Source organism: Phyllopteryx taeniolatus, chromosome 6 (assembly GCF_024500385.1).
Source record: "Phyllopteryx taeniolatus isolate TA_2022b chromosome 6, UOR_Ptae_1.2, whole genome shotgun sequence".
Classification (NCBI taxonomy): Eukaryota; Metazoa; Chordata; class Actinopteri; order Syngnathiformes; family Syngnathidae; genus Phyllopteryx; species Phyllopteryx taeniolatus.
The window spans coordinates 9,244,123-9,269,122 of NC_084507.1; the positions used below are offsets into that span (position 1 = coordinate 9,244,123).

At 40.3% G+C, this 25,000-nt stretch overlaps 1 protein-coding gene and 1 long non-coding RNA gene across 2 annotated transcripts in view; both read left to right on the forward strand.

Annotated features, from left to right (window-relative positions):
- The window catches only part of LOC133479583 (uncharacterized), a 5,157-nt gene extending 1,170 nt beyond the window's left edge, over positions 1–3,987 (forward strand). The window contains exons 2-3 of the long non-coding RNA XR_009789004.1: positions 51–117; positions 3,553–3,987. This is a non-coding gene — a long non-coding RNA (uncharacterized LOC133479583). The remainder of the gene's footprint in view (positions 1–50; positions 118–3,552) is intronic.
- The window catches only part of LOC133479928 (eukaryotic translation initiation factor 3 subunit H), a 70,055-nt gene that overhangs the window by 25,555 nt on the left and 19,500 nt on the right, over positions 1–25,000 (forward strand). Inside the window, exons 3-4 of the mRNA XM_061777495.1 lie at positions 17,498–17,665; positions 22,526–22,625. Coding sequence (XP_061633479.1) covers positions 17,498–17,665; positions 22,526–22,625 — 268 coding nt within the window. The remainder of the gene's footprint in view (positions 1–17,497; positions 17,666–22,525; positions 22,626–25,000) is intronic.

Consider the following 25,000-nt stretch of genomic DNA (forward strand, 5'->3'; position numbering starts at 1 on the left):
GTGTGCTTGAGAGCAAGTTACAAGTGTGCTATTTTGGTTTTCATCAACAGGTGCCAGTGTGGGGCCACAGTTGCTGTACAGATGAGCGCTGTGATAAATATGAGCCAGAGAGGGAGAGTGAGTAATTGAGCTGTAGTGAAAAAATAGGCCTTCAACAAGAGTAGAAAAAAACTTGATAGAACCCCAAAACATATGACCTTGTACCATGGACAAATGTAAAGATGCTATGCATTTGAGGGACACACATGCGCACACGTACATGTTTGAGGGACACAAACACATGGGTATAGTACATACATATAAGCACCAAAAATGATTCTGTATATCCACACAACAATTATTTATACAGCAATCATTTAATTGGTGATAAATGGCTCCTTATCCTGTTTCCTGTTTCTCTTGGCTTGTGAAGATGAATAGCAAGTTAATATTTCCACAAAGCTTACAATGTCATCAAAGCACTCCTTTAACATTCACCTTTGTTTAAATCACCTCAAATCTTGACTGATTTAGCCACGTGATTTTAACCTGCATGCATCAGTGACACTTGGTGCTGAGAAAAACAATCCCTTTATTGTTTATCATATGCAATACTTTCAGATTATTTTCCAAGGTTGTCGACACTTGCTTTATTAAAACAAAGGTTGGCCTCTTGACTTGAAGGTTTGTGATTTAGCTGGTCTTTGGTAGTCTTCAAATGAAATCAATGGGGGAGGTGTGATCTGAATCGGAATTAAGTGTGTATTAAAAAAAAAAAAAAGTTCAGTTTAGAGCTGTGCGATATGGACCAAATTTTATATACCAATATAGGTAATTTTATATCCTGATAACGATATACATCCCCTTTTACTATTTTTCCTGAACTGGGACTTTTCCATTCTAGAAAACAGTGGATGCCTCAAATGAGCATTGCCGTGTCCCAATTTACATCAGAGTTGCTACCATAGCAAAATCCCCTCTTTGCACATACTGGTGTGAGCTGAATGATATGAGAGCTGTGTATTCATAACCTCAGAAAGAAAAAAAAGCAACACCACGTGCATTGTATTCCACGTAGTCCATTGCAGGGCACATTATGTACCGTATTTTCCGCACCATAAGGCACAGTCTCAATTACGGGGTCTATTTCTGTACTTAAGCCATACATAAGGCACACCGTATTATTCGGTGCATGCTAAAACAAGGTAACTGAAGCAAAACAGTGAGTTTGGTTGAACTTCATTCTACTACATATTTTAAAATACAATATATATATATATATATATATATATATATATATATATATATATATATATATATAATATATAAAAATAATATTTTGTTTGATCAATCTTTTGTCACAAATCCCCTAAAGTCCTCATCTTCTGTATCTGAATTGAACAGCTGGGCAATTTCGCCATCAAACATGCCGGGTTCCCTCTCGTCATTGTCGGAGTCAGTCTCGTTGCCGGGTGGCTGTTCAGCAATGATGCCGGCTTTCGCGAAAGCTCGGACAACAGTCAAAGCAGATACCTTAGCCCAGACATCCACAATCCATTCACATATGGTGGCGTAACTCGCCCGGCGCTGCCTCCCAGTCTTAGTAAAGGTGTTCGCCGTGTCTCATCCATCGCTCCCACGCCGCTCGCAACTTCCCTTAGAACCCCCCGTTTACACCAATGTCCAGCGGTTGGAGTTTGCTAGCAGTTGCTGCGCCACGGTAGTCCTTGCGTGGATGGCGAGATGGCGGCTTTTCATAAAACGAACGCACCAAGATGGACCTCCTTGAAAGTGGTCGATCTTCCTGTCTTGTGCCATCGTTATTGCCTTCAGTCGAATGGTGACTGTAGAGACTCTTCTGTTCTTGCGCTTGCTTTTGAATTCTCTCATAGCTGCTCTATTCCCAATTACAACCGTGTAACTGATAGCCAGTAGTTTGAATTGTGTCTCGTAAGCATGTCTCTTCGCTGATGCCATTTTCGGGGGTCCTTAGCCAAACAAATGTTGTTTAGCAGCATACCGGAAGTACAGTATACCTACCGGAGCCGTGGCGGAGGTAAGCGTACGTACTGTACGTAGCTTTACGTAATGTTCTCTAATTTATCACTGCCGGCATACGAAGTGTACGTATTACGTGCCTATGTCGGCGGGAAATGGACTGACAGTCAATCAAGCGGAGCGCTTACCAAACTCGTACAACAACATTTTGGAACTCAGTGCACACAATTAGGCGCACCGGGTTAAAAGGCGCACCATTGAGTTTTGAGAAAATAAACAGCTTTTTAAGTGCGCCTTACAGTGCGGAAAATACGGTAACTCAGAAAGCACATCATGGCTCCGTTCCCCACATTGTCCCCATATTGTTTTCAATAAAAACCTGAAAAAATATACAGCAATTGTTTGAGTCATATTAGTTTAAGCAGACTGTTTGCCATTTAGATGATCAAACCCCATTTTATGACCAATTTATCCAGAAATGTAAGAAATTCTGTTCTACAGACAGTCATTATAATTTTAACCAAGAGTTAGTCAAGGCTTGACAGCAACACCTTTCTGAAATCATCAGTAAGAACTTCAACTACTCTCACTCTGTTTGCTGTGGTTGACAAGCTCACAACCCCCGAATCAGATGGCTCCAGAACTCCAAACCGCTGATAAATGCAATGAATTTGCTTATTTTAGTGAAAGAAATACAGTCCATTAGGTTAAATATCAGCACAAATCAACAAAAATGATAAAACTGTAGAGAAAATGGTTCAGGATCTGAAACCATCAAACTATTGCGAACTCTGTGCTATTTGATTTGCAGCAAATAATCAATTTCTCACTTGAGTCAGGCAGCTGTTAAGAAGTAACGGTACTTTTACTCCGTTTCAATGATCTAAATGTCGCGTGCTACCTTTATTTATCAATTATTGCTTATTTATCAACTATTTCATGCGCGAGACTTCGATTTTCGCATTGGGCGCTGTTTGCGCCAATCCAGTTTAAGCGCTACTGACGTTTAAGTCTAGTTCACCAAACAAACAACACAAAGTCACATGACCTCACACGCCGTCTTCTATTGGGCTTCCTGGGCATAGGTATTAACACTCGATAAGCCAGCCCGGCTAATTGTCGTGCCGACGTGGCGGCCATTTTGGGAAGGTCGCCGTTACCATTAAGCCAATGGCGCGCTACTCGTGTTTACATTTAAACGAACAAAAACAACTGCTTTCATGTTGTATTTGTCTGGCACTATCTGCCCAAACGTGGATATTTCAGCCCACTTATAACTTGAGAAAACACATTTCAGTAAAAAACATTTTATTTTATTTTTATTTTATTGATGTTCATGCTGCGGTTAAAAAATCTGAAGTTACTCACTATTTAAATGTATTAAGCAATGGAGGAATGTTAGGGGTTATGTCACAACACAGAATGAGCTTATTTCAAATTGAGAAATGGCCCTCCAAAAAAAAAAAAAAAATACTCAATATTTTCCTGGAGGTTGCATTTGGGATTAGCCTTTGAAGTTGGTAATTGTGAAAAATGACGTGAAACAGAGAATGACTTTAGTCAATTCTTTTCCAGAATGAGAGTGCTTAAAGAGGAGGATGCTATTAATGTGGTACAGCTTGAAGCAGGCATCGGGTGCAGGTGGAGATGGACCTGGCTCAAGCTGGAGGCCAAAATAAAAAAGCAAAGAAATTAGGCAAATTTTATTTGAATCTTAAATATGTACATCAACATGTACTTGAGCGGTGTAAATAAATGTTTTTCTGCTTGAAGTCTTCCAGATTGCTTAATTTATGTTAAAATCCAATACATTCTCTGCGGGGGCCCGGGATCCACCCCAAACACCCCGACAATGTTTTTTTCTGTGACCTTTTTCATGCCTTTGGTGTTTTCATGTTTTCTGAATTTAAAAGGCAACACCTGAGCATCTAGAAACACCCATCAGTCACATCTTTTGCTCACTTGAAAAGTAAGTCGGTTCAAACAAAAGGTGCTCTGTCCAGACTTGTTTAACACATCTCGATGTAAATACCATGAAATAAAAGGTGGAATTCTGAACTTTTGGCTCATATTCATCTTTTGATCTGAAACCCAAATTTCTTCAGTATACACCAAAAACAAAGGAATTGACTTTGCCATTCCAATACCTTTGGTGGGGACTGTATAATTGTGACATGGTAATAGAAGAATAAAATTACTGTTTCTGTCACTTGCTCTCTATGTACTGCTCACTCCCTCTCCCGTCTCCATTTCATTTCCCACCCTACATTTCTTCTCTCTTTCCAGGAACTCACAGACTGCGTCGTTCCCTTTGCACTTTTCTTTATTGCGTTTTTTAGCGCTCTCCGGCTTCCTTCTCTGTCTCGGTCTTGCAAACTCTTTACTTAAAGGTCCCTTTCCATCAGTTTTTCAATTTAATGTTTTTATAATCTTTGATCGTATTTTACGCTTCATAATGCGCCACACATTTTCAATGGGAGACAGGTCTGGACGGCAGGCAGGCCAGTCTAGTACCCGCACTCTTTTACTACGAAGCCACGCTGTTGTGACACATGCAGAATATGGTTTGGCATTGTCTTGCTGAAATAAGCAGGGGCGTCTGTGAAAAAGACGTTGCTTGGATGGCAGCATATGTTTCTCCAAAACCTGTATGTACCTTTCAGCATTAATGGTGCCGTCACAGATGTGTAAGTTACCCATGCCATTGGCACTAACACAGCCCCATACCATTACAGATGCTGTCTTTTGAACTTTGTCTTCATAACAGTCAGGCTACTTCTTTTCCTCTTTGACCCGGAGGACACGACATCCACAATTTCCCCAAAAATTTGAAATGTGGACTCGTCGGACCGCAGAAATCTTTTCCACTTTGCATCAGTCCATCTTAGATGAGCTTGGGCCCAGAGAAGCTGGAGGCGTTTCTGAGTGTTGTTGATAAATGGCTTTTTCTTAGCATAGTAGAGTTTCAAGTTGCACTTACGGATGTAGTGCCAAACTGTATTTACTGACATTGGTTTTCTAAAGTTTTCTTGAGCCAGTGTGGTGATATCCTTTACACATTGATGTCGGTTTTTGATGCAGTGCCGCCTGAAGGATCGAAGTTCACGGGCATTCAATGTTGGTTTGCCGCTTACATGCAGTGATTTCTCCAGATTTTCTGAACCTTTTGATGATGATATGGACCGTAGATGATGAAATCACTAAATTCCTTGCAATTGTACGTTGAGGAACATTGTCCTTGAACTGTTCGGCTATTTTCTCACGCACTTGTTCACAAAGAGGTGAACCTCACCTTATTTTTGCTTGTGAATGACTGAGCATTTCAGGGAAGCTCCTTTTATACCCAATCATGGCACCCACCTGTTCCCAATTAACCTGTTCACCTGTGGGATGTTCCAAACAGGTGTTTGATGAGCATTCCTCAACTTCCTCAGTCTTTTTTGCCACCTGTCCCAGCTTTTTTGGAACGTGTTGCAGCCATAAAATTCTAAGTTTAGCAAATAATCATTAAAACAATGAAGTTGATCAGTTTGAACATTAAATATCTTGTCTTTGTAGTGTATTCAATTAAATAAAGGTTGAACATGATTTGCAAATCAATGTATTCTGTTTTTATGTTCAACACATCCCAACTTCATTGGAATTGGGGTTGTATATTTACATTTGTCCTTTTTTTAGGCCAGTAAAAAAACTACAACAATAATTTTGTGCTGTACAGCAATATGGATTCATAAGGCCTAAAAAAAAGTGTTTCAGTGTAATGGACAATCAGCTATTTTGGATGACCCCCCCCCCCCCCCCCCCCCCCCCCCTCTATTAGTCAGTTCTATCGAGGTTCCACTGTACTCCCAAAAATGTATATAGCAGTTTTTGCTCTACAAAATGATTTCTGTATAGCAATTAATGATTTGTGTAGGAATTTTTCGCAATGCTGTTTTGGGCAATAATTTGAATAACAGTTCCACTATGTACTAAATCACTCTCTAATTTTGTTTTTCTCCTCAAAATCTTGAAACACATTACTACATATATAAAGGCATATTTTGACCTTCTGAGGAAGTAATGTTATCTATAGATAGAATTTTTTCCTTGTGGGAAAGCAGAAATCCTATTGTAGCAACCCTGCATATTGTTCATGAGTCTGTGGTGTCCGACTGTCCGGGGGGCCATGAAGGTACCAGGACTCGTGTAGGGGAAGTGAAGGAGATGGACGTTGTGGAAAAGGACAGTTGGCTACCGCGCTAGTTAATGTTCTTCCCCCCTCGTCCTCCCTTGCTGATAATGACATGGAGGCGATGATTAGTGACTTATAATGTGTTGACACTGGACGCAAAGAGAGCTTTTGCCTCCGAGGCTCAGTAACCGGGGGGTGTGGGGTAATAAAAGGGCATGCACCAAGCATTCACTGGCGGTAGTACCCGGAAAGCAGGGAGGGTGGGCGACTGTTTAATGTGGACGTGGGTTTTTTGTTAGTTTTTGTTTTTACAATATAGTGTTTATTTGATTGAATTAATTTCAGAAATTTGTGCTTTGTGTTACAGCCGGAGTGAGTCATCGTTCAGGTGATTTCCATAACAAAATACAGACGTTCCCTAACATTTGACAGCTCTCCTTTTGACCAATCAACGATTGCCTAGCTGTTTAGCTCTGCCTGCCACGCCTTTTTAATTTGTGTATGTTAGCCTTCACTTTTGAAGCTTTGTCATCTGGTGCAGACATCTTCACCATAGGTTAATTGAAGTCAGACGATTAAAATGCCTCTACCATGATCTCTCAACTCCTCGCTGTAAATATACTGTTCAGTATGCAATGAGGTGTGCGTGTGTGTGGTTTGTAAATTGGGCCTCCCCTCTTCTGATGAGGTCCTTCTTGGAGGTTGCCCTTAAATAGATCACTCTACCTGCCCCAAATGGGAAATTGATTCCCTCCATTTTTTCTTGTTCTCCCCCAGTGAAGCCAATTTGATCACTTGGTGGCCTTGTATTCAAGATGATACATTCTGAACATTTTTACTCAGTGTCTCCCTTTCACTGTACCACACATCTAAGGCTGGCTCTTCGCACCGAGCTAGAGCTGTATAGAGCTGTATCTGATTTTGAATCCTCCCGCAGCAGTATAAATCATGTGTGAATCCCCCAGGTGCAGTCTCCATTTCCATCAGTTCCGCTGTTTTATTCATCTGCTCCATTGTCTCATGATTCTTTCCCACATTACATTTTGTGTGTGTGTATGAGATGCAAGAAGAGAAGGTGACAAGGACGAGACAAAATGAAAAGGACCTCTGATAGCAATAGAGGGAAGAAAAGATGATGTGCAGTGGAATGATGGGAAGAATGTTATACGGCAGAAATAAGGGCAACCAAGGAAAAGATTGCAAGTTAGGGCAAGCACAACAAGTGGAGAAATGGAAAAACATAGACGACAAAAGTAAACAGCTGTTATAGATATTTGGCACAGAACAATTTAGTCAAAAATGGAGGAAGAGGCGCTGAGTTGCTGTGAGGGTGACATTTAATGCGGTAGAGGAGGAAAGGTAAAAAAGGCTTATCTTTCTTTTTTGTAAATTAAACAAACAGACACAATTAGTCGTTGATTTATTATTATAATAACTATGTGCAGGCGTTCTGGTTGCATTCTTAATTTTTCATATTTTTTTTCTGCCTTGCTGATAAGGAACCATATAAGCTCCTGAGGTCATAAAATTCAGAATTTGACCCACATTTTTGGGAAAAAATAGACCCCTAAAGTCGCACACAACCCTAAAGGTAAACGTCATGCATGACGTTTAAAAATACCTTCGCCTATCTCATGAGACATTTAGGTCTGTCATTTGTCATTAAAATTAAGTATGAATACCCAATTCATTATTTTAAAATTTGTTCTCCTGGGAAGTTACATGTTACATACAACCCCAATGAAGTTGGGATGTTGTGTTAAACGTATATAAAAACAGAATACAATGATTTGCAAATCATGTTCAACCTATATTTAATTGTATACACTACAAAGACAAGATATTTAATGTTCAAACTGATCAACTTTATTGTTTTTAGCAAATCATCATTAACTTAGAATTTTATGGCTGTAAAAGTGTTTGGACAGGTGGCAAAAAAGACTGAGAAAGTTGAAGAATGCTCATCAAACAACTGTTAGGAACATCCCACAGGCTAATTGGGAACAGATGGGTGCCATGATTCGGTATAAAAGGAGCTTCCCTGAATAGCTCAGTCATTCACAAGCAAAGATGGGGCGAGGTTCACATCTTTGTGAACAAGTGCGTGAGAAAATAGTCGAACACTTTAAGGACAATGTTCCACAATGTACAATTACAAGGAATTTAGGGATTTCATAATCTACAGTCCATAATCTCATCAAAAAATCACTGCATGTAAACTGCAAGGCCGAAAACCAACATTGAATGCCTGTGACCTCAGATCCCTCAGGCGGCACTGCATCATAAACCAACATCAATATGTAAAAGATATCACCACATGGGCTCAGGAACACTTCAGAAAACCAATGTCAGTAAATACAGTTCGCGTTAAAGAACCATCCGGACTGTTACGGACACAAAGTTCAAAAGCCAGTATCTGTGATGGTACATCCAAGCAATGTCTTTTTCATGGACGCCCCTGCTTATTTCAGCAAGACAATGCCAAACCACATTGTGCACGTGTTACAACAGCGTGGCTTCGTAGTAAAAGAGTGCGGGGACGAGACTGGCCTGTCTGCAGTCCAGACCTGTCTCCCATTTGAAAATGTGTGGCGCATTATGAAGTGTAAAATACAACAATGGAGACCCCGGACTGTTGAACAGCTGAAGTTGTACATCGAGCAAGAATGGGAAAGAATTCCACCTACAAAGCTTAGTGTCGTCAGTTCCCAAACGTTTATTGAATGTTGTTAAAAGAAAAGGTGATGTAACACAGTGGTAAACATGACCCTGTTCCAGCTTTTTTGGAATGTGTTGCAGCCATAAAATTCCAAGTTAATGATTATTTGCTAAAAACAAAGTTTATCAGTTTGAACATTAAATATCTTGTCTTTGTAGTGTATTCAATTAAATATAGGTTGAACATAATTTGCAAAACATTGTATTCTGTTTTTATTTCTGTTTAACACAATGTCCCAACTTCATTGGAATTGGGGTTGTATTTACACAGTCCTAAACTGATCATATATTATGAGAAATGAAACAAGCAGAACAATAGCTATTCACGTACGCATAAACAGCATCATATGCTTATCAGGAGGATTACAGTTCCTGTCACGGTTATTTTGGCCGTGAAGTAGAAGTGGGTGTAAGGAAACTGATAAAGTAATGCGTTTGTGATTTTCCACTAACTCCATGTCTTTGGAAGCAAATCATGAAATTAGAGCTGTTGTTTAACCCCCCATCCAAAAACAGCTTTTCTTTCTCAAGTTGTACTTCACATGAACTGAACCTTTATTTCATTTTGATATCTTTTAGAGAAGGCAGGAGACAAAGATTAGATCAAGGATCAATTGCATGCACAATGAGAAAACAATATCTGTTGATGGGAGGAATGTTCATACTGGTATTGATAGCAATACTGATACCTCAAGTGCTTTCCACCAACATTCAGCACCAGTCTGAATCAACAGAGCTGCATTTTTTTTTTTGCTCCACAATTAAGGCTTCTTTATACTCGCGCGGACGGCGACCCGCGCTGACGTCACTGCGGCTGTCCCACGTGTAGTTTGCCTTTATACTCGAGCGCAACCCACGCGCGCTGTTTTGAAAGTGTGCTGCAGTTCTCCTAGTCGCGGGTGTCGCTACGGCTGGTATTGGATAGGGCACCACAGGGTGGAGTTTCAAGGGACAAAGCAACAACAATGGTGACCGCGACAGAACAAATGGACCTAGATGAGCAGATGATGCGTTTAATTATGCTGCAAAATTGATCGAGAAGGGGGCGACGTAGATGGTATGTAGAACCAATGGGGAGGCTGGTACGTCATCACAGCATGTGACTAAAACGGACCAATCACGAGAAATGATCTCCGCTGCATTCGACACGCAGCAACTATTTTTGCCGGGTGCGCGGCAAGCTACCCAGAGGTCCTGCGCGGGGCAATTCGTCGGTCACGTGATATAATGCGGGCGTTGTCGGCCGCGTGACCGCGGGAGTATAAAGAGGCCTTTAGGCTGTGTTAATCACATAGGATGCTATGTTTACTCATCCATGTTTGTACGGTTGCTCTTTGTGCAGCTACATCAACAGGAATATCAATTTGACAAATTACTTGGGTGAATTTCCTGTTTTCCCATTTCCAAAAGACAAATTAGGCTGTTCACAAATGTGACCCTATACACTCACAACATTTCCATTTACAGATCAGCCTTAAATGACGGCTACAATAATGGAGCCGTGGGACAATTGGTGCTGTCAAATGTCCACACGGTGAGCTTGTCAGTGTCTTGAACACAAAGAAGCTTTGTCTTCTCGTGAAACATGCAGTGTGTTTTGGGTTCATTTTTGGCCTGGTGATTGTATGTGCGTGCATGTGCAGTACTCCGGAGGACTTGCTTAACTAAGATTAATTACACCTAATCCACTGTGCCAGGTGGAACATGGACCAAGGTGGCTATGTTCACACAAACACACCGGCACTAACAAATAGGCACACAGATCCCTTTATAGCCTTGCTGCTGAAAATTAGCCTTGTGCCTCTCCTGACACCTCAGTGTAGACTGCAACTCGATACCACCATTTACTTCCCGACAACTTGCACATTTATCACTGTTCCCTCCTTCCAACAGATGAACGTGTGGATGGACCCAATAAATTGACAAAAGAAAAACCCATGTGCTTTCTCATATTAGCATTAACTGACCTTCAACAAGAAAGTGTTTGCCCTCTTTTTTCCGGGAGAGAATGAAAGGATGTGGTTGACAGAAAATGCCCTCTGCTGTAATTGACATGTTAATTTGAATACCCTTACATGGTCCTATGTAAGTCATATGGTAATGCTTTGCAAATTGTCTTAATGTACTACTTAGTAAGAGAAATGAAGTCATGTATTTGTTTGATCTGATCAAATCAAAGATTTTTGACTTTCTGAACACAGACCTTTCTGAGAGGAATTTAAATAAAAATAAAGCATTTTCTATAACGAGCAATGAGTCGTTCACATCTTTGTGGAGATATACATATATATATATATATATATATATATATACATATATACATATATACATATATACATATATATATATATATATATATATACATATATATATACATATATATATATATATATATATACATATATACACTCCTTTCAAACAATGTCTTCTTTGTCCAGAATGTGCACATTTTTGTCCTCAAAAGAGTGATGTTTCTCTTTGAGGTGCAGGTAGACAACTGAGTCTTGACCTAAGGAGTTAGCCCATCTATGTTGTGCCATGTGCCTGCTTAGTGGTTGCTTGGTTTCCCCAATATATACATCGGTGCATTCTTCACTGCACTTGACTGCCTACACCAGATTGCATTTCTGGGTATGGGGTGTTCGATCTTTGGGGTACCAGCCTTTGTCTCAGGATGTTACCAGGTTTGAAGTGTACCAGCATATTGTGTTGTTTGAAAATTTGTTTGATTTTTCTCAGATAAATTCGATGCCTATGGAATGACAATAGTGTTGCGTCTGTCACTTCTTTTTCTTTTTTTCTTTCTAATCCACCTTGCTCTTGCGCCTTCTTCTGACACTACTTTGTAAGATGGGGCAGCTACTATGTTAGGTCTCAGTTTTCATTGAAGGTAACTATAGTTTTTGAGGACCGTGTGGTACTTTTTTTTTTCTTACCACCACTGAGTGATGCCTGAAAGGGATATTTGGGATGTAATATAGTCTCTATGGTGCCCCAGTAAACGTGAAATATGAATTAAAATCATGCTGACTACCACGTTTTTCTGCCGAGAGGCCTGACATCAGGTTATTCGAATTTCTCGAGCTTATCTGTCAGTAGCGAAGCTCTCCGCATACCTCTCCACTCCCGAGCCAGCGCTGTCAACATAACAAACCTGTGCTCTCACAAGTGAGTCTCCTACACGGAGGCAAGCAGTCAGAGGAAAGCAAATATGGACAAAGCGGATACATAACTGGGTCAAACATTTTATATTAATATATGATTTTAAACCCATTTTATGGGTCCAAATTGGAGTCTATATTCAAGCTGATGGGTGTGGTCTTCTCCAGGTTTGTCCGTCCCTCTTGCACACGCTTAGTAACCGCGAAAGCCGGGATGTGAACAAACTCTGGTTCCCAGCCTATCCGTGGGCCACCGCTAGGCGATCAGAGCAGCTGCTACTAAGGTACCAGGTACGCTTCCAGCCAAGTGTGATTGCTCTGAAGTTGCTAGCGAACCCCTGAAAAGGCAGAAGAGAAACGGTCATATTCTGCGGACCTACGTTTGTGAGTAGACACTGCAAGTGTTTCCCAGACTGTACAATATTAGTGCCTAATAATTTCGGGGAAATTACTAGCTTCAGACAAAATCTCAACTTTGTTCTCTCTCTCTGTCTTTCTGTCTGTCTCTCGCTCTCTCTCTCTCGCTCTCTCTCTCTCTCTCTCTCTCTCTCTCTCTCTCTCTCTCTCTCTCTCTCTCTCTCTCTCTCTCTCTCTCTCTCTCTCTCCCCCTCTCTCTCTCGGAATGGACGCGTTAAATGCTCGCGTTTTCCACTTTAGTCCAACACACTATTTTCCTTCTTTTTACCATTATTAGTGTTATTTTCTTTCTGTAGTTGGACCCATTTGTGTGTTTCCCGCTAGGTCCCTTGTAGATGTCATTAAATATTCTATAAAATTACACTCTTGGTTGTTTTGTGTTCAGAGTTTAACAATGAACTTCTGTTGTCTGGGACTCGTATTTTATGAAATGTATCAACCTTCAGATTACGAGACTGATAAAAAGGTCCCTTTCCCTAAATTTTATACATATAAAAAGTGACGTGGTACTCCTTTACGAGAGATTAGTTTGATTTTAATGATTAAACTTAAAATTACGCTAAACCGTAAGTAACGCAGGCGTCTCTTCTGGCTGTAAGCAACAAGTGATATTGTAGCAACCCTGCCATTGTGTTTCGTGGATTGTTGCTAGAGTTCTGTAATTTCCAACTGTGAGGATGTGACGGTGACAGTAATTTGTGAATGGATGAATGAATCAGGCATGGGAGGTGAGGTAGCGTGGGAGTGTGTGTCGAGTAAGATGATGGCTGTCAGTTGAGCACTAGTTTTTTTTGTTTTTTTTGTGGGATTACAGCCAACAGTAGTCTTTCATTTTCGGTTGATTCCTTTACTGCTCATCCTTGTTTCTTTGTCCAAGCAGATGCTTCAATACTTTATCACACCATCGCTTTGCTTTACTGGACGCATCACTCCCCATTGAATTACACAGCTCAATCTCCTCTGCCGTCACTTCGTGATGGGCGCGCCGCTGGCTTGGCGGAGTCAAGCAGCACATTGGGAAGCAGGCAACGGGGTTCGCAAAACTCAGTGCTCGCCGGATGATGGCCGCCTCTGTCACCGACTGAGCTGAGTTAATCATTCATTTTGCAGAGCATAATGGACTATGTGCACCAGCACCCGGAAGCACCTCCCATCTCACCAGTGATCAGCAAATACATTTTCGATTTGTCTCCAGCTCCATTCAAAATGGACAGAATAACTTTAGCCTTTTTAACTGCCAGAAAAAAATCAGTAAATAAATTGTGAGGGATACTTTTACGTTCCATAAAACGCTAGGTGGCTCAAATGAGGATTTCTATGTGCCACTTTGCACCAGATGAAATCACTACAATAGCAAAATTAGCTTCCACTGTATTCCTAAAGACTCCATCCACTGCGGGCATTGGAAACACTTGGTACATGAAGGGCATGTAGCAGACTTTTGGGCAAGGATCAAATAGATTTTGACTGCAGCAGGAAGCTAAGCGGAAACAAATTTGCTGAACTCTGGTGAGATCGGAAGTGCTTTGCATGGATTTTTTTGCAGTCACTGATTATGGCCGCTGTAAGTGCCAGAATACACCAAGCGTGGCAGGAAATCAGACACTGGAGCGGCATCTCTACCCACTCGTCTGCCTTTCGGGAATCTGGTGCCTGACTGTCCTTGTCAGACTAGTCGGTTCTAAACTTTTTATTGGCACTGTTCAAAGCTTCCAATCGGGAATTTGCTGGACTGCACAATCCAGCAGCTTTCAGGACCTGGAAGGTAAACGGAAGGACTATAGACCACTTCTCAGGGGACTACTTTAAATGATTTATATTTGGTTTATTTTAGATTATTGTGAAAGGAGACCTAAACACAATTAACCTAAATGATGTGCTGTTTACATCCAAACAGCAGGGTTAGTCTGGAGCCCTGTATTTAATGGAACACTGGATGCAGATTTATGGTACAATCGCAAGTCTGCCTACACTTGAACACTTAAACGTGAGTGCGTGCATGTGATTTCCAGGCAATGGTCCCTACATTGTGACAAGGTGGTGATTTGAATATGTTGTGACACACAGTTACGTGGATCTTCACTTTTAGAGACCCAGGCACCCTCACACACACATCATTGCCTGCACTGAAATGTTGTGGCCTGCAGGAGCATGCAAGGTCTGAAGCAGTTCACCTCTTGTGTCATTGACTGTTAGAGTATGAACTATCTGTCGGGTTCATTGCACAGACACACATACATGCCCATTGCTTTTTCAAGCGTGTTTAACCACACACATACTCAGTTTTTTTGTTTTTGTTATTTCTACTTAAATTGTTAGCCAAGGGTGAGACTTTAGCTTCCAGCTGGTGAATACCAAAATACACCAGTTTCCATACTGTCAAATATGCACACCCATGTTTACACTTTTGCATCATGGCATCTTTCTTGAATCCTCCACACACGTGCACAGGTCACAATAGAGCCACACTAAACAAATGGGGTGACTCGTTCCCTCGCTGGTTTGATGACACATTTTCATTGATCGGAAAGGCTCCAAGGCAGAAAAAAATCAGTGAATAGCAAATGGGTGTACAAGCCTTGATCATATTGCTAGATTGGATGAGGCTAGTATTGCCTTTGCTTTAGTCAAAAACTATTAAAATTCATTGCCTAGATTTTGGGGTAAAGTAATCCCCACTCCATCGCTGGGGTTACGTTCCAGACCACTCCCGCAAAAAGTGAAATCTGCGAAATAGAAATACAGTATAACCTCAATTGAACCGACTTTGTTTGATATTATGTGCTTATTGTGGCCTAAAAACACTCAGTACAGTACCAAACTATTGTAAATCAATATTAAAAAAAACTTGCAAATGTTTGAAAAGTTTTAAAGTTTATCCAAACTTTAAACATTGCTGTGATTGTCTCATGCTGCCGTGATCATGCTGTGATTGCTGGTGCTGGGGAGGAGTGATAATGGTGTGCTGGTTGGAGAAAGTTGCTGTGGGGGTGAGTCGAGGGTCGCTTTCATGAACCGCGAGGTTAGTGCGCTTCCTTTTCCCACCTCCCTTACGATTGGATGCAATAGAGAAGGGCTTGACAAAAAAACAACTGTACAGTATAATGTACCAAAATCAGTATAGAATTTTAGACAGACCAAATACGACGGGCGCTCAGTAAACAACAGCCGTAGATATGAATAGGTAGATATGCCATGCCCCTTTTGAGCCGGTCGCCTACGATGACCTTAAAGTGCCACAAAACCGGCCTCAAAATAGCCAAGAATTGAGACATTCTTTGAGCTTCCTGACGCTGTGGGCGTGTTGCTGGGTGCTCTGAAAATCCCGCCTCCAGCCGTCAATCAAATACCTATTCCATTGTGGATTTGCTGCTCCGCTGCCTACGGGGAGAGGAGCAATGCACATAGCACACGTTTTCACAGGCCGCAGAGAGTCATTCTGCCCCTTTGTTTCCTCTGAAATTCAGCGGGCCGTTAATTGATGTATGGACTTGTCAGCCGCGGTGCGTCACGAGGAACACGGTGTCGTGTTGCATGCGTTGCGAGTTGCAGCATTTGGTGGTCATAGCCGGAAAGTATACGCCCAAACCTCTCGACATCATGAGGATAGTTTTCAGCCCCCGCCCACAAAATAAGGAACATTTAGAAGGCAAAAAAGAGTTTTAAGCCATATCGCAACAATTCCGTCCTATATTGTTCTCAGTCTTTGAACAGGTTTTCAGCATTAATCTTCAAAAATATTTCTTGTAGAAACAAAACAAGGATTTGTGGCAGTTTAAGCTAATGTCCATGCATTACCTTTAATAGGAACATCGCCGCTGCCACGTTAGGCACGTTGGTTAGCCTGGCTGTGAATCTAATCTTGATAATCTGTGACAACAACAGCACAATCCAGAAATACGTGTACCAGTCTAATTGCTCTAGTAAACAACAGGGGCCAATTCTGGAACTAACAGACTGTGTCTGCTACAAAGGGACATTTTGAGTTCAAACCGGACACAGTTTTGTGTCAGAAAAGACTGACTTGACTTCCTCAGAGGTATGCAGAGAAAAACAGGAAAGTTCAGTTTTTGGAAGATTGTTGTCATTTTTGTTTAGAGGAATTGAGTTTCTTGAATGTATTCAGCAATTAGGCTTAGTTTTTTAAGAAACAAGTGATTAGAAATAAACCAGCAGGATGTATGCATTGCTGTAGGTTCTGCTTGCATCCAAATGTAGTAAAAATGATTGGTGAAATGCCTTCAGATGACTGACAGAAATATCAAATTCTTTTCTCTGTGGTTGCTTGATTTACATCAAATTAAGACGATTATTAAGATGTCAGCAGAGTAATTTCACTATTGTAGTACCATGCAATGATTCTTGGGCTATGTTCTTTCTTTCTGTTTTTCAGTTCTATCTATCAGCCCCCATCCCAACCCCACTCACCACATTCGCCACTCCTTTTTTCCACCTCTTCACTATATTGTTGTTAACAGCCACATCAGAAGAAGGATGTGCTCTCCATGCTGGGGTCTAAGGGCCACAGCTGCCCAATAACGCCCTGTTTTATCAACAATCTTCAACTCGCCTTTATGGACATGCTGTTTTCTTCACTTGCTATGGCTGTTACTTACTACTGGTACGGCGACGAGGTTGTTTGTATTTCTGGTCACCCGTAGTCTGAAATGAAATGGTTCTATGCTTAATGTACCTAGCAGCTCCCTCCTAGCTGAAACCTGTCTATGTATCAGTCCATTTCTTTTCTCCTCCACTCGGAAATATTCATCAGCATGAGAAATGAACATGTGGAGTGAATGTCAGTGGTGGACATTTCTATAACAAACAGAGATAACAGAGTGGAGCCTTTGCTTTTCTATGTTTTGGTTTATTTCTCCTACACATCTGTGGAGTCATCAAAATCAATGTTTCTTTATTTCCTTCCCCTCCCAGCTCCAAATGGAGACCAGATAATGAGAGCCCCAAAAGAAAAATTCTCCCACTCTCAAGTGTTAAAGGTTAAGTTCATTCGGACTGTATTTTTTTAACTGTCTCATGTTTCTGTTTTCAGTCCAGTACCAGATGGAGATGATGCGTTCTCTGCGTCACGTAAACATCGACCATCTGCATGTGGGATGGTACCAGTCCACCTACTACGGTTCCTTTGTCAGCAGAGCACTGCTCGACTCGCAGTTCAGCTACCAGCATGCCATTGAGGAGTCTGTTGTGCTTATCTATGGTAAGCAGAATTTATATTCATTTATTTTGTCATGAATATTTATTTTGCTTTTGTGGGTGAGCCAAATATCTAAATGACAAAAGTTGAGGGCCGAAATAATTTTGTCAGATTTAACACTACAACTCCCAGAGAGCCATCGTTTGACGTTATCCCCCTATCTCTACGGCAGGACCATCACTTGACTTATCTAATATACTTGATTACTGTAATTTCTTGTATACAATGCGCCTGACTTTTTGTCTGTTTGTACGTTCACAAATATTTGCAATGTAAAGTCTGTTTGTCGGTTCACAAATAAATATGTGCAATGTACAGTCTGTTCCCCCCCATGCAAACACATTTACACATACCACAAACACTTTACACTGCTGTGTTTAAATACGGACTAAGCTATCCATGAAGTCATCTTTTTGAATAAATATATAAATAAATGTAGAAGCTTGCAAATAAGTGTACATGTGATTTGTTGTCCTCAAAGTTTTAGTGGAACTGTGAAGGCTTCAGGCTTATGTCCCTATTGCATTTTCCAGCTGATAAATAACATCTATAGTCATCTGCAAGCACCGGTGACCACCAGCACACGTTTTCCCCCCATTTTGTTCCTTTAATACACACGACGTGATTGATTATTGTTGTCGTGGCCGTGGTAACGAGTGTATCCGGTCGCATTTGAGTTGACAAGATAAAGCCCAATGATTGTAAAAGATGGGATGTGGTGGTATCGGAATATAGGATTTTATTGCCGTAGTCTGACATAGTGCAATCGTGAAATACCAAATTTGTCTTGTAGTCTGATCCGGGCATTACATGTTGTCTGTCCCACAGCGCCGACTTGTTTTTTTTTAAATAATAACTTTATTGGCTGTCAGATATTAACAGTACTATGTCAAAAGACATGTGACAAGGCTAAATATAAACCAGCTTTTGGAATCAACTATACTGTACACGATGGCGACGCGACGTAGATGTCTTTTGCGGAGCCGATCAATGACGTCATTGATCAGCTCGGCGAATTATGATATTGAAGCCGATCAGCATAATATGCTAATTACCGGCCGATACCGATCAGGCTGATCAGATCAGTGTAAAGTCTAATCATAAACGTACAAGCTCTAATACATACGCAAATACAGGCGTAAAGACGCAACCAACTATGAATTCCATCCATCGATTTTCTGAGCCGCTTCTCCTCACTAGGGTCACGGGTGTGCTGGAGCCTATCCCAGCTATCATCGGGCAGGAGGCGGGGTACACCCTGAACCGGTTGCCAGCCAATCGCAGGGCACATACAAACAAACAACCATTCGCACTCACATTCACACCTACGGGCAATTTAGAGTTGTCAATTAACCTACCACACATGTTTTTGGGACGTGGGAGGAAACCGGAGTGCCCGGAGAAAACCCACGCAGGCACGGGGAGAACCAATTCAGGGGTACACCCTGAACTGGTTGCCAGCCAATCGCAGGGCACATAGAAACAAATAGCCATTCGCACTCACAGTCATGCCTATGGGCAATTTAGAGTCTCCAATTAATGCATGTTTTTGTGATGTGGGAGGAAACCGGAGTGCCCGGAGAAAACCCACGCATGCACGGGGAAAACATGCAAACTCCACACAGGCGGGGCCGGGGATTGAACCCCGGTCCTCAGAACTGTGAGGCAGATGCTCTAACCAGTCGTCCACCGTGCCGCCCAACTATAAATTATTTCACCAAATATAATTATTAAGGCAACCTTAAAAATCCCCAGCCTGAACAGTCGGTTACGTCAGTGATTCTCAAACTGTGGTAGAAGTACCACGAGCGGTATGCAGGGTCCCTCTAGTAGTACACGAAAGAATCACTCTCTAAGTACAGTTCAGTTGTATTTAAGCTCTTTGTTTTTAAACTTTTATTTTGGTATAATTTTCATTTAACTTTTATGTGCAATACATTTTAATTTAATCATTAAGTAAAGTTTTATATTTTCCTATATTCAGGCGCAGTGTTAATGTTCAACTACATAATGTTACGGTGGCTTACAATAATAACAACTCTGTCTCATTTTTCAATTAACACTTAGGTCTTTTTCATGACATTGGTCATTATGGTGGTACTTGGGAGAGTTTTTAAATGGTACTGTGGTCTAAAAAGTTGGAGAACTGCTGGGCTATGTAAATCATTATTTTGGTCAATTATTACATACGTCTAAATAAGACTAACATTTTCACCTGAAATAACCAGAGACTTTCACCCAAGCTACTTTGAATTGCTTTTACAGACAATTCACAGGGGCATTTTGTCTGAAAGAAGTGACTAAGAACAATCTCTTACTGAAGGCAACTTGGGGAATCATTATGCCTGCTTTTAAGGGTGAAAATTGAATTCTTGGTTTTGCAACAAGAATTATGTTTTCAAGATTTTGTTAACGATCCCAATCCCAAAAGTGTTATTGAACCAAATTATTGATCATGACTGGAATATTCTTAAAAAGTAACCTTCGCACACAATATTTTGCCATCCTTTCAAAGAAATCTTTTATTAATAGTAGGTAAAAAATAATGATAATGGAAATGAAATGTAACATCATAATTTCAGTGAATAGGCTCAAGCACACTAAACGCCATAATATATAGCAATTGCCAGTGGTGAGGTCATTTACTCAAGGGTTCACATACTTTTTCCACAAGCAATTTTTTTTGGTTTGTTCTCTATAATTACTAAAAGATCCAGAAGTGCCATGTTCTTATTTAGACACTCCACATTTGTCGATACCCTTGAGTTAGATGAAGATCACATTTTATGATAGATTTATTTGGAAAACCATGCAATTCTAAAGGGTACACATACTTTTTCTTGCCACTGTATTTTAGTCCTGGTATGCGTAACAAACAAAAAAAAATTTGTTTTTGAAAAAATAACATTTCTTTCAGGCCTTCATGTTTCTAAATTGACGACAACTATTTAACCATGTGACATATGAACCAGTCTGATCAAGTCCTGCTAGCCATTTAGCCAACCAGGCAGTCAGCTCTTCTCTCTGTAAATGAGAGCTCCTTTTGTCAATCAATAATGCTGCACTTAATGGATCAGAGCACCTCAAAGAAATTGACCTGATCTCTGTTTAAAGTCAAAGAAAAGAAAATTGATTTTGTTTTTGTTCTCCTCGTCATTAAGTCGCTGGTCATTTTATGCATGTGAATGCATCAATCAGATGCCCAACGACTGAGTTCGTCACGTATGTCCATCGTCTTATGGCCACAACGGGTTGTTAAACCAATCTTTTTAATATAAATTACTTGCCATGTTAGCAATTTCTGGCGTGCGGTTCTAAAAACAGTTTCAAATGGAAATCATGACAGCTGTGTCCATATATAGAGCATATGGAAGAGCGTAAAAGGTTCAATGTCAAACAAATGAATGCCTTCCACTGATTAAACAAATTCTGCTTTTCTGCCAGTCCGATTATTCAGGTATTGAGTAAAGTTCCAACAAAAAGCCGGAGAGGTTTTTCTGAGTCAAATGTAAGCGGTACAGAAAATGGATGGATGGAAGTGTAGCTTTTGTGCCACCAGGTTGTGGGTATTTGTCAACATCTATTTAGATTGATTTGTCAATTGCCAAATGTGGTGTGTCATAGTCTGCTGTTGGGAAAGAAACAAGTCTCAACAAGACTATTGGACTGTAGTCTGGCAGTTCACCTACTCGGCGCCAGTCTTAAATTCTCACACTCTCTGTAGAAATCAGCAATAGCAGGTGAAACTTAGATTTTTTTTCAATTGGCTTGAAATTAGAGAGCGCTTGCTGTACAAATGTCTCTTGCAATAAATCAAGAATTTTCTCTTTTCAGATTTTGAAGGTCGAATTAACATTGTCACTAAATTGGAAGGATAGCATAAAATCAATTAAGCGATTAAATTAATCAGTTTCGCAAGATATTTTGAAATGTAGTTCTGCCTTCCTCAGATTATTCATGGCAGCTCATTTGTAGCAACAACCATTTTGTGACTCAATTCCACTTTTATTCACTTGAAGTAAATGGTTTTGATAAAGAAAATGTTACTAATTTCAAGAGACAATTGACTTGCATAATGCACACGCACACACAAATACACTCACACACACACGATGTGTACTGTAAAACATTTTGGAGAGTGGAATATAATCTCAGGGGACGTGTGCATTGTGTTAAATTTACCTCTCAAAATAATGGGTTTTGGCACACACATGCTGTATAAACAAAAAAAACAATATAACAATCCTCTTAGGCATGTATTCTTCAAACTCTTGTGAAAAAACGACTTCTAGTAACAAATATTGGATCGTGACTTCGTTTTCTTACTGCAAGTGTGTATCCCATTGCATGCACAACACTGCCCCTCAGAGGTCAAGACGTGCTTTTCGGCACTTCCGGGAGAATCGGAACGTTAGTACCGGTTCCAAATTGATTCTCAATACCCAACACTACTTATCAGGGCAGAAAAATCTATTCAGTACAACAGTGACATGGAGTTCATAACATTCAGAAGGAGAGTCCACACTATCAAAATATTAAAAAATAAATAAATACTGGTACATAAATTGACTAACTGATTGTCAAGTTTCCCCAATGTCATTTAAGGAAATAGAAACATGCCCTAAGACAGTCTTTTTCGATCACTGCACGGTGAACACTCTTCTTGGGTTCTTGTGGTTTGTAGGCAGCTATACAAATGCAATGTTTATATATAACTTTGCAAATGCAATGTTTAGATATAACTTTGCAAATGCAATGTTTATATAAAACCTTGAGTGCTACTATCTCATGAATTATAGCATTTTTATAACAAAAATATGTTGAGCATCTCTCACTCTTCGTCCCCCCCAACCTTCATTTCAGACCCTATAAAGACAGCCCAAGGCTCGCTGTCCCTGAAGGCCTACAGGCTCACTCCAAAACTCATGGAGATCTGCAAAGAGAAAGATTTCACACCTGAAGGGTTCGTAGCAATGCAAATAAACACTTTATATACTGTGTGTTATTCTTCTACCCCAAACTCACTATGGTAGGTCATCCGATGTAGCCGATTGTCTGATATATTGAAGCACTTTCTTTGAGGCCATATGCACCCATATTACTCTCCAGTACAAACATTTTTTGTAGGTTTTTTTTGTGGCATAAAACGCCACATACCGTACAAAGTTATTGTAAATAAATATGAAAAAAGCTTGAAAATGTTTGAAAGTTTCACATTTCACCCAAACACTCATGGTGTCCAAAAGCTTGTGTTCAGAGAGAGAACGATATGTCCCACAAGCTTTCGCTTACAAGGCCGACAGTCAGGACAAGCCATATGTTCCCGTCACCGCTCCATCTATCAGGCTACAGGAAGGAGAGCATGTTTTTGTTTTTTGTTTTAAATTCTCTATGCCCTGCAACTTTCCTTGCCTCACAGACTGAGCAAGTCACTTTAACCCTTTTAGCACCATAATAATAGATATATTTATTAGGTTCACAGCTTTCACAGGCAGTTTGATTGATTAAAATTGCACGAAGTAGCAAGGAATTATAGTAATTTGAAATACACATGCGCCACGGTGTTACCGGTGATTCCCGTCATTTTAAAAGGGTTAATGTATTTGACGATCGACAGAAGCAAATACAGACAAATGATTCAATACCTAACTCACCATTGCACCATTACAATGACTGTAGGTGTCGTAATAATGGTGAGAGTCCTGCGCTTAATAAATAAATAAATAAGTAAACCTAACAAACCCTCCAAGCCGCCAGCAACATGTTTGAAGCGAAAATATCAGCCCTCTCAGAGGCTGATATTTTTGCCAATTAATAGGATATAATAGGGCTGCACAATTAATCTAATTAAATGAGCCTGATCGTCTGCGATATTTTACTTTATTTTATTTTGATTTATTTATTTATTTTTGACATTTAAATTGTGGTCTCTGCTGCTTATGATGCACTTTCTCAACTTAGTCAGCCAGCCACCACGTAGCGAATGCATGTTTTGGGCTTCATAGAGCTGCCTAAACGGTAACGTACGTTTTTTTTTTTTTTTATTATTTTTATTATTTTTTTACTTTTAGAAGTCCACAGTCCACGGGCATTTTCTTTCTTAATGGTCTTTCTATTATGAGAAGTGTACCAATAACTTTCTGTGTAAAAGAGTGCCCAATTTAAACATCCCTTTGATATGACCTCCATATGCACTGTGCTTTGGTGGGTTGTCAATAGCGTGCACTTGAATTTACAATCTGAAGCATTGAATTAGTCATGTTGTGGAGTCAACCTTTGGCTTTGTCCAGTGGGAACCAACTTAGAAAGACCATGACATTAAGTATGTCTAGGTCCATTATCTTGGAACAATTTGTCCAACTTAAAATGTGTTGGTTCTTTGTTTTCTCATACACCTATTTATATTGCTCTATTGCCATCTGAAAAGGTCATAATATGCATGATATATGTTGAACCCCAGTGATGAGTAATTGTGCCAATATATGTAAAAGGTTGTAGTTATCCATAATTTCCTATTCTCCCCTCTCGGTACCCAACGCAGGATTGTTCAACGTCCTGTCCCTTGTGTTTTTTTCAAATTTGCCTGAGGTTATGCTTTGGGAAACAAATAATTTTCCTTATATCAAAAGTGGTCCAGTAAATACGGTTACTTTGCAGTACTTTTTGCGGTATTGATCCCGGAACAATCATGCCACATCTAACAAGCTGAAACTAAACCAATACAAACATTAGGTCATAGCTCATGTACTTTGTACAAGTGACTGGTTGGACCTGTGCGAGCGGTCAATGCAGCTCAAATCTAATTAGACATTATTTGCTAGAGACTGAAACAAGTAGTAGTTGGAAATTGCACTGTGCAAAAGCCATATGTTACTAACTCCAACATTGCTTAAGGAAAGGTAATTATATCATACATTCAGTTATAAAAATGCAATAGACATAACATTGTAAGTTATATGAAGCATTTATCCATCGTGGATGTAATTTACTGTGGGTAACTCAAATGCTAACAGAACAAATCTCCATTTGCCCTTGCATTAAAATGTGCAATCATATAACAAGGAATGAAAAAGTCGAAATGTATGAAAAGCACACAAAAAAAGGTATTTTCTGTGATAGAAAAACACTCTATACAGTCCCCCTCCTTGAGCCATCACCTTATCGTGGTGGAGGGGTTTGTGTGTCCCAATGATCCAAGGAGCTAAGTTTGCTCGGGGGTTTTATGCCCCTGGCAGGGTCACCCATGACAAACAGGTTCTAGGTGAGGGACAAGACAAAGCACTTGACGCGCGCACGGCAAAAATTGCTGCTGCACGTAGAATGCTGCGGAGATCATCT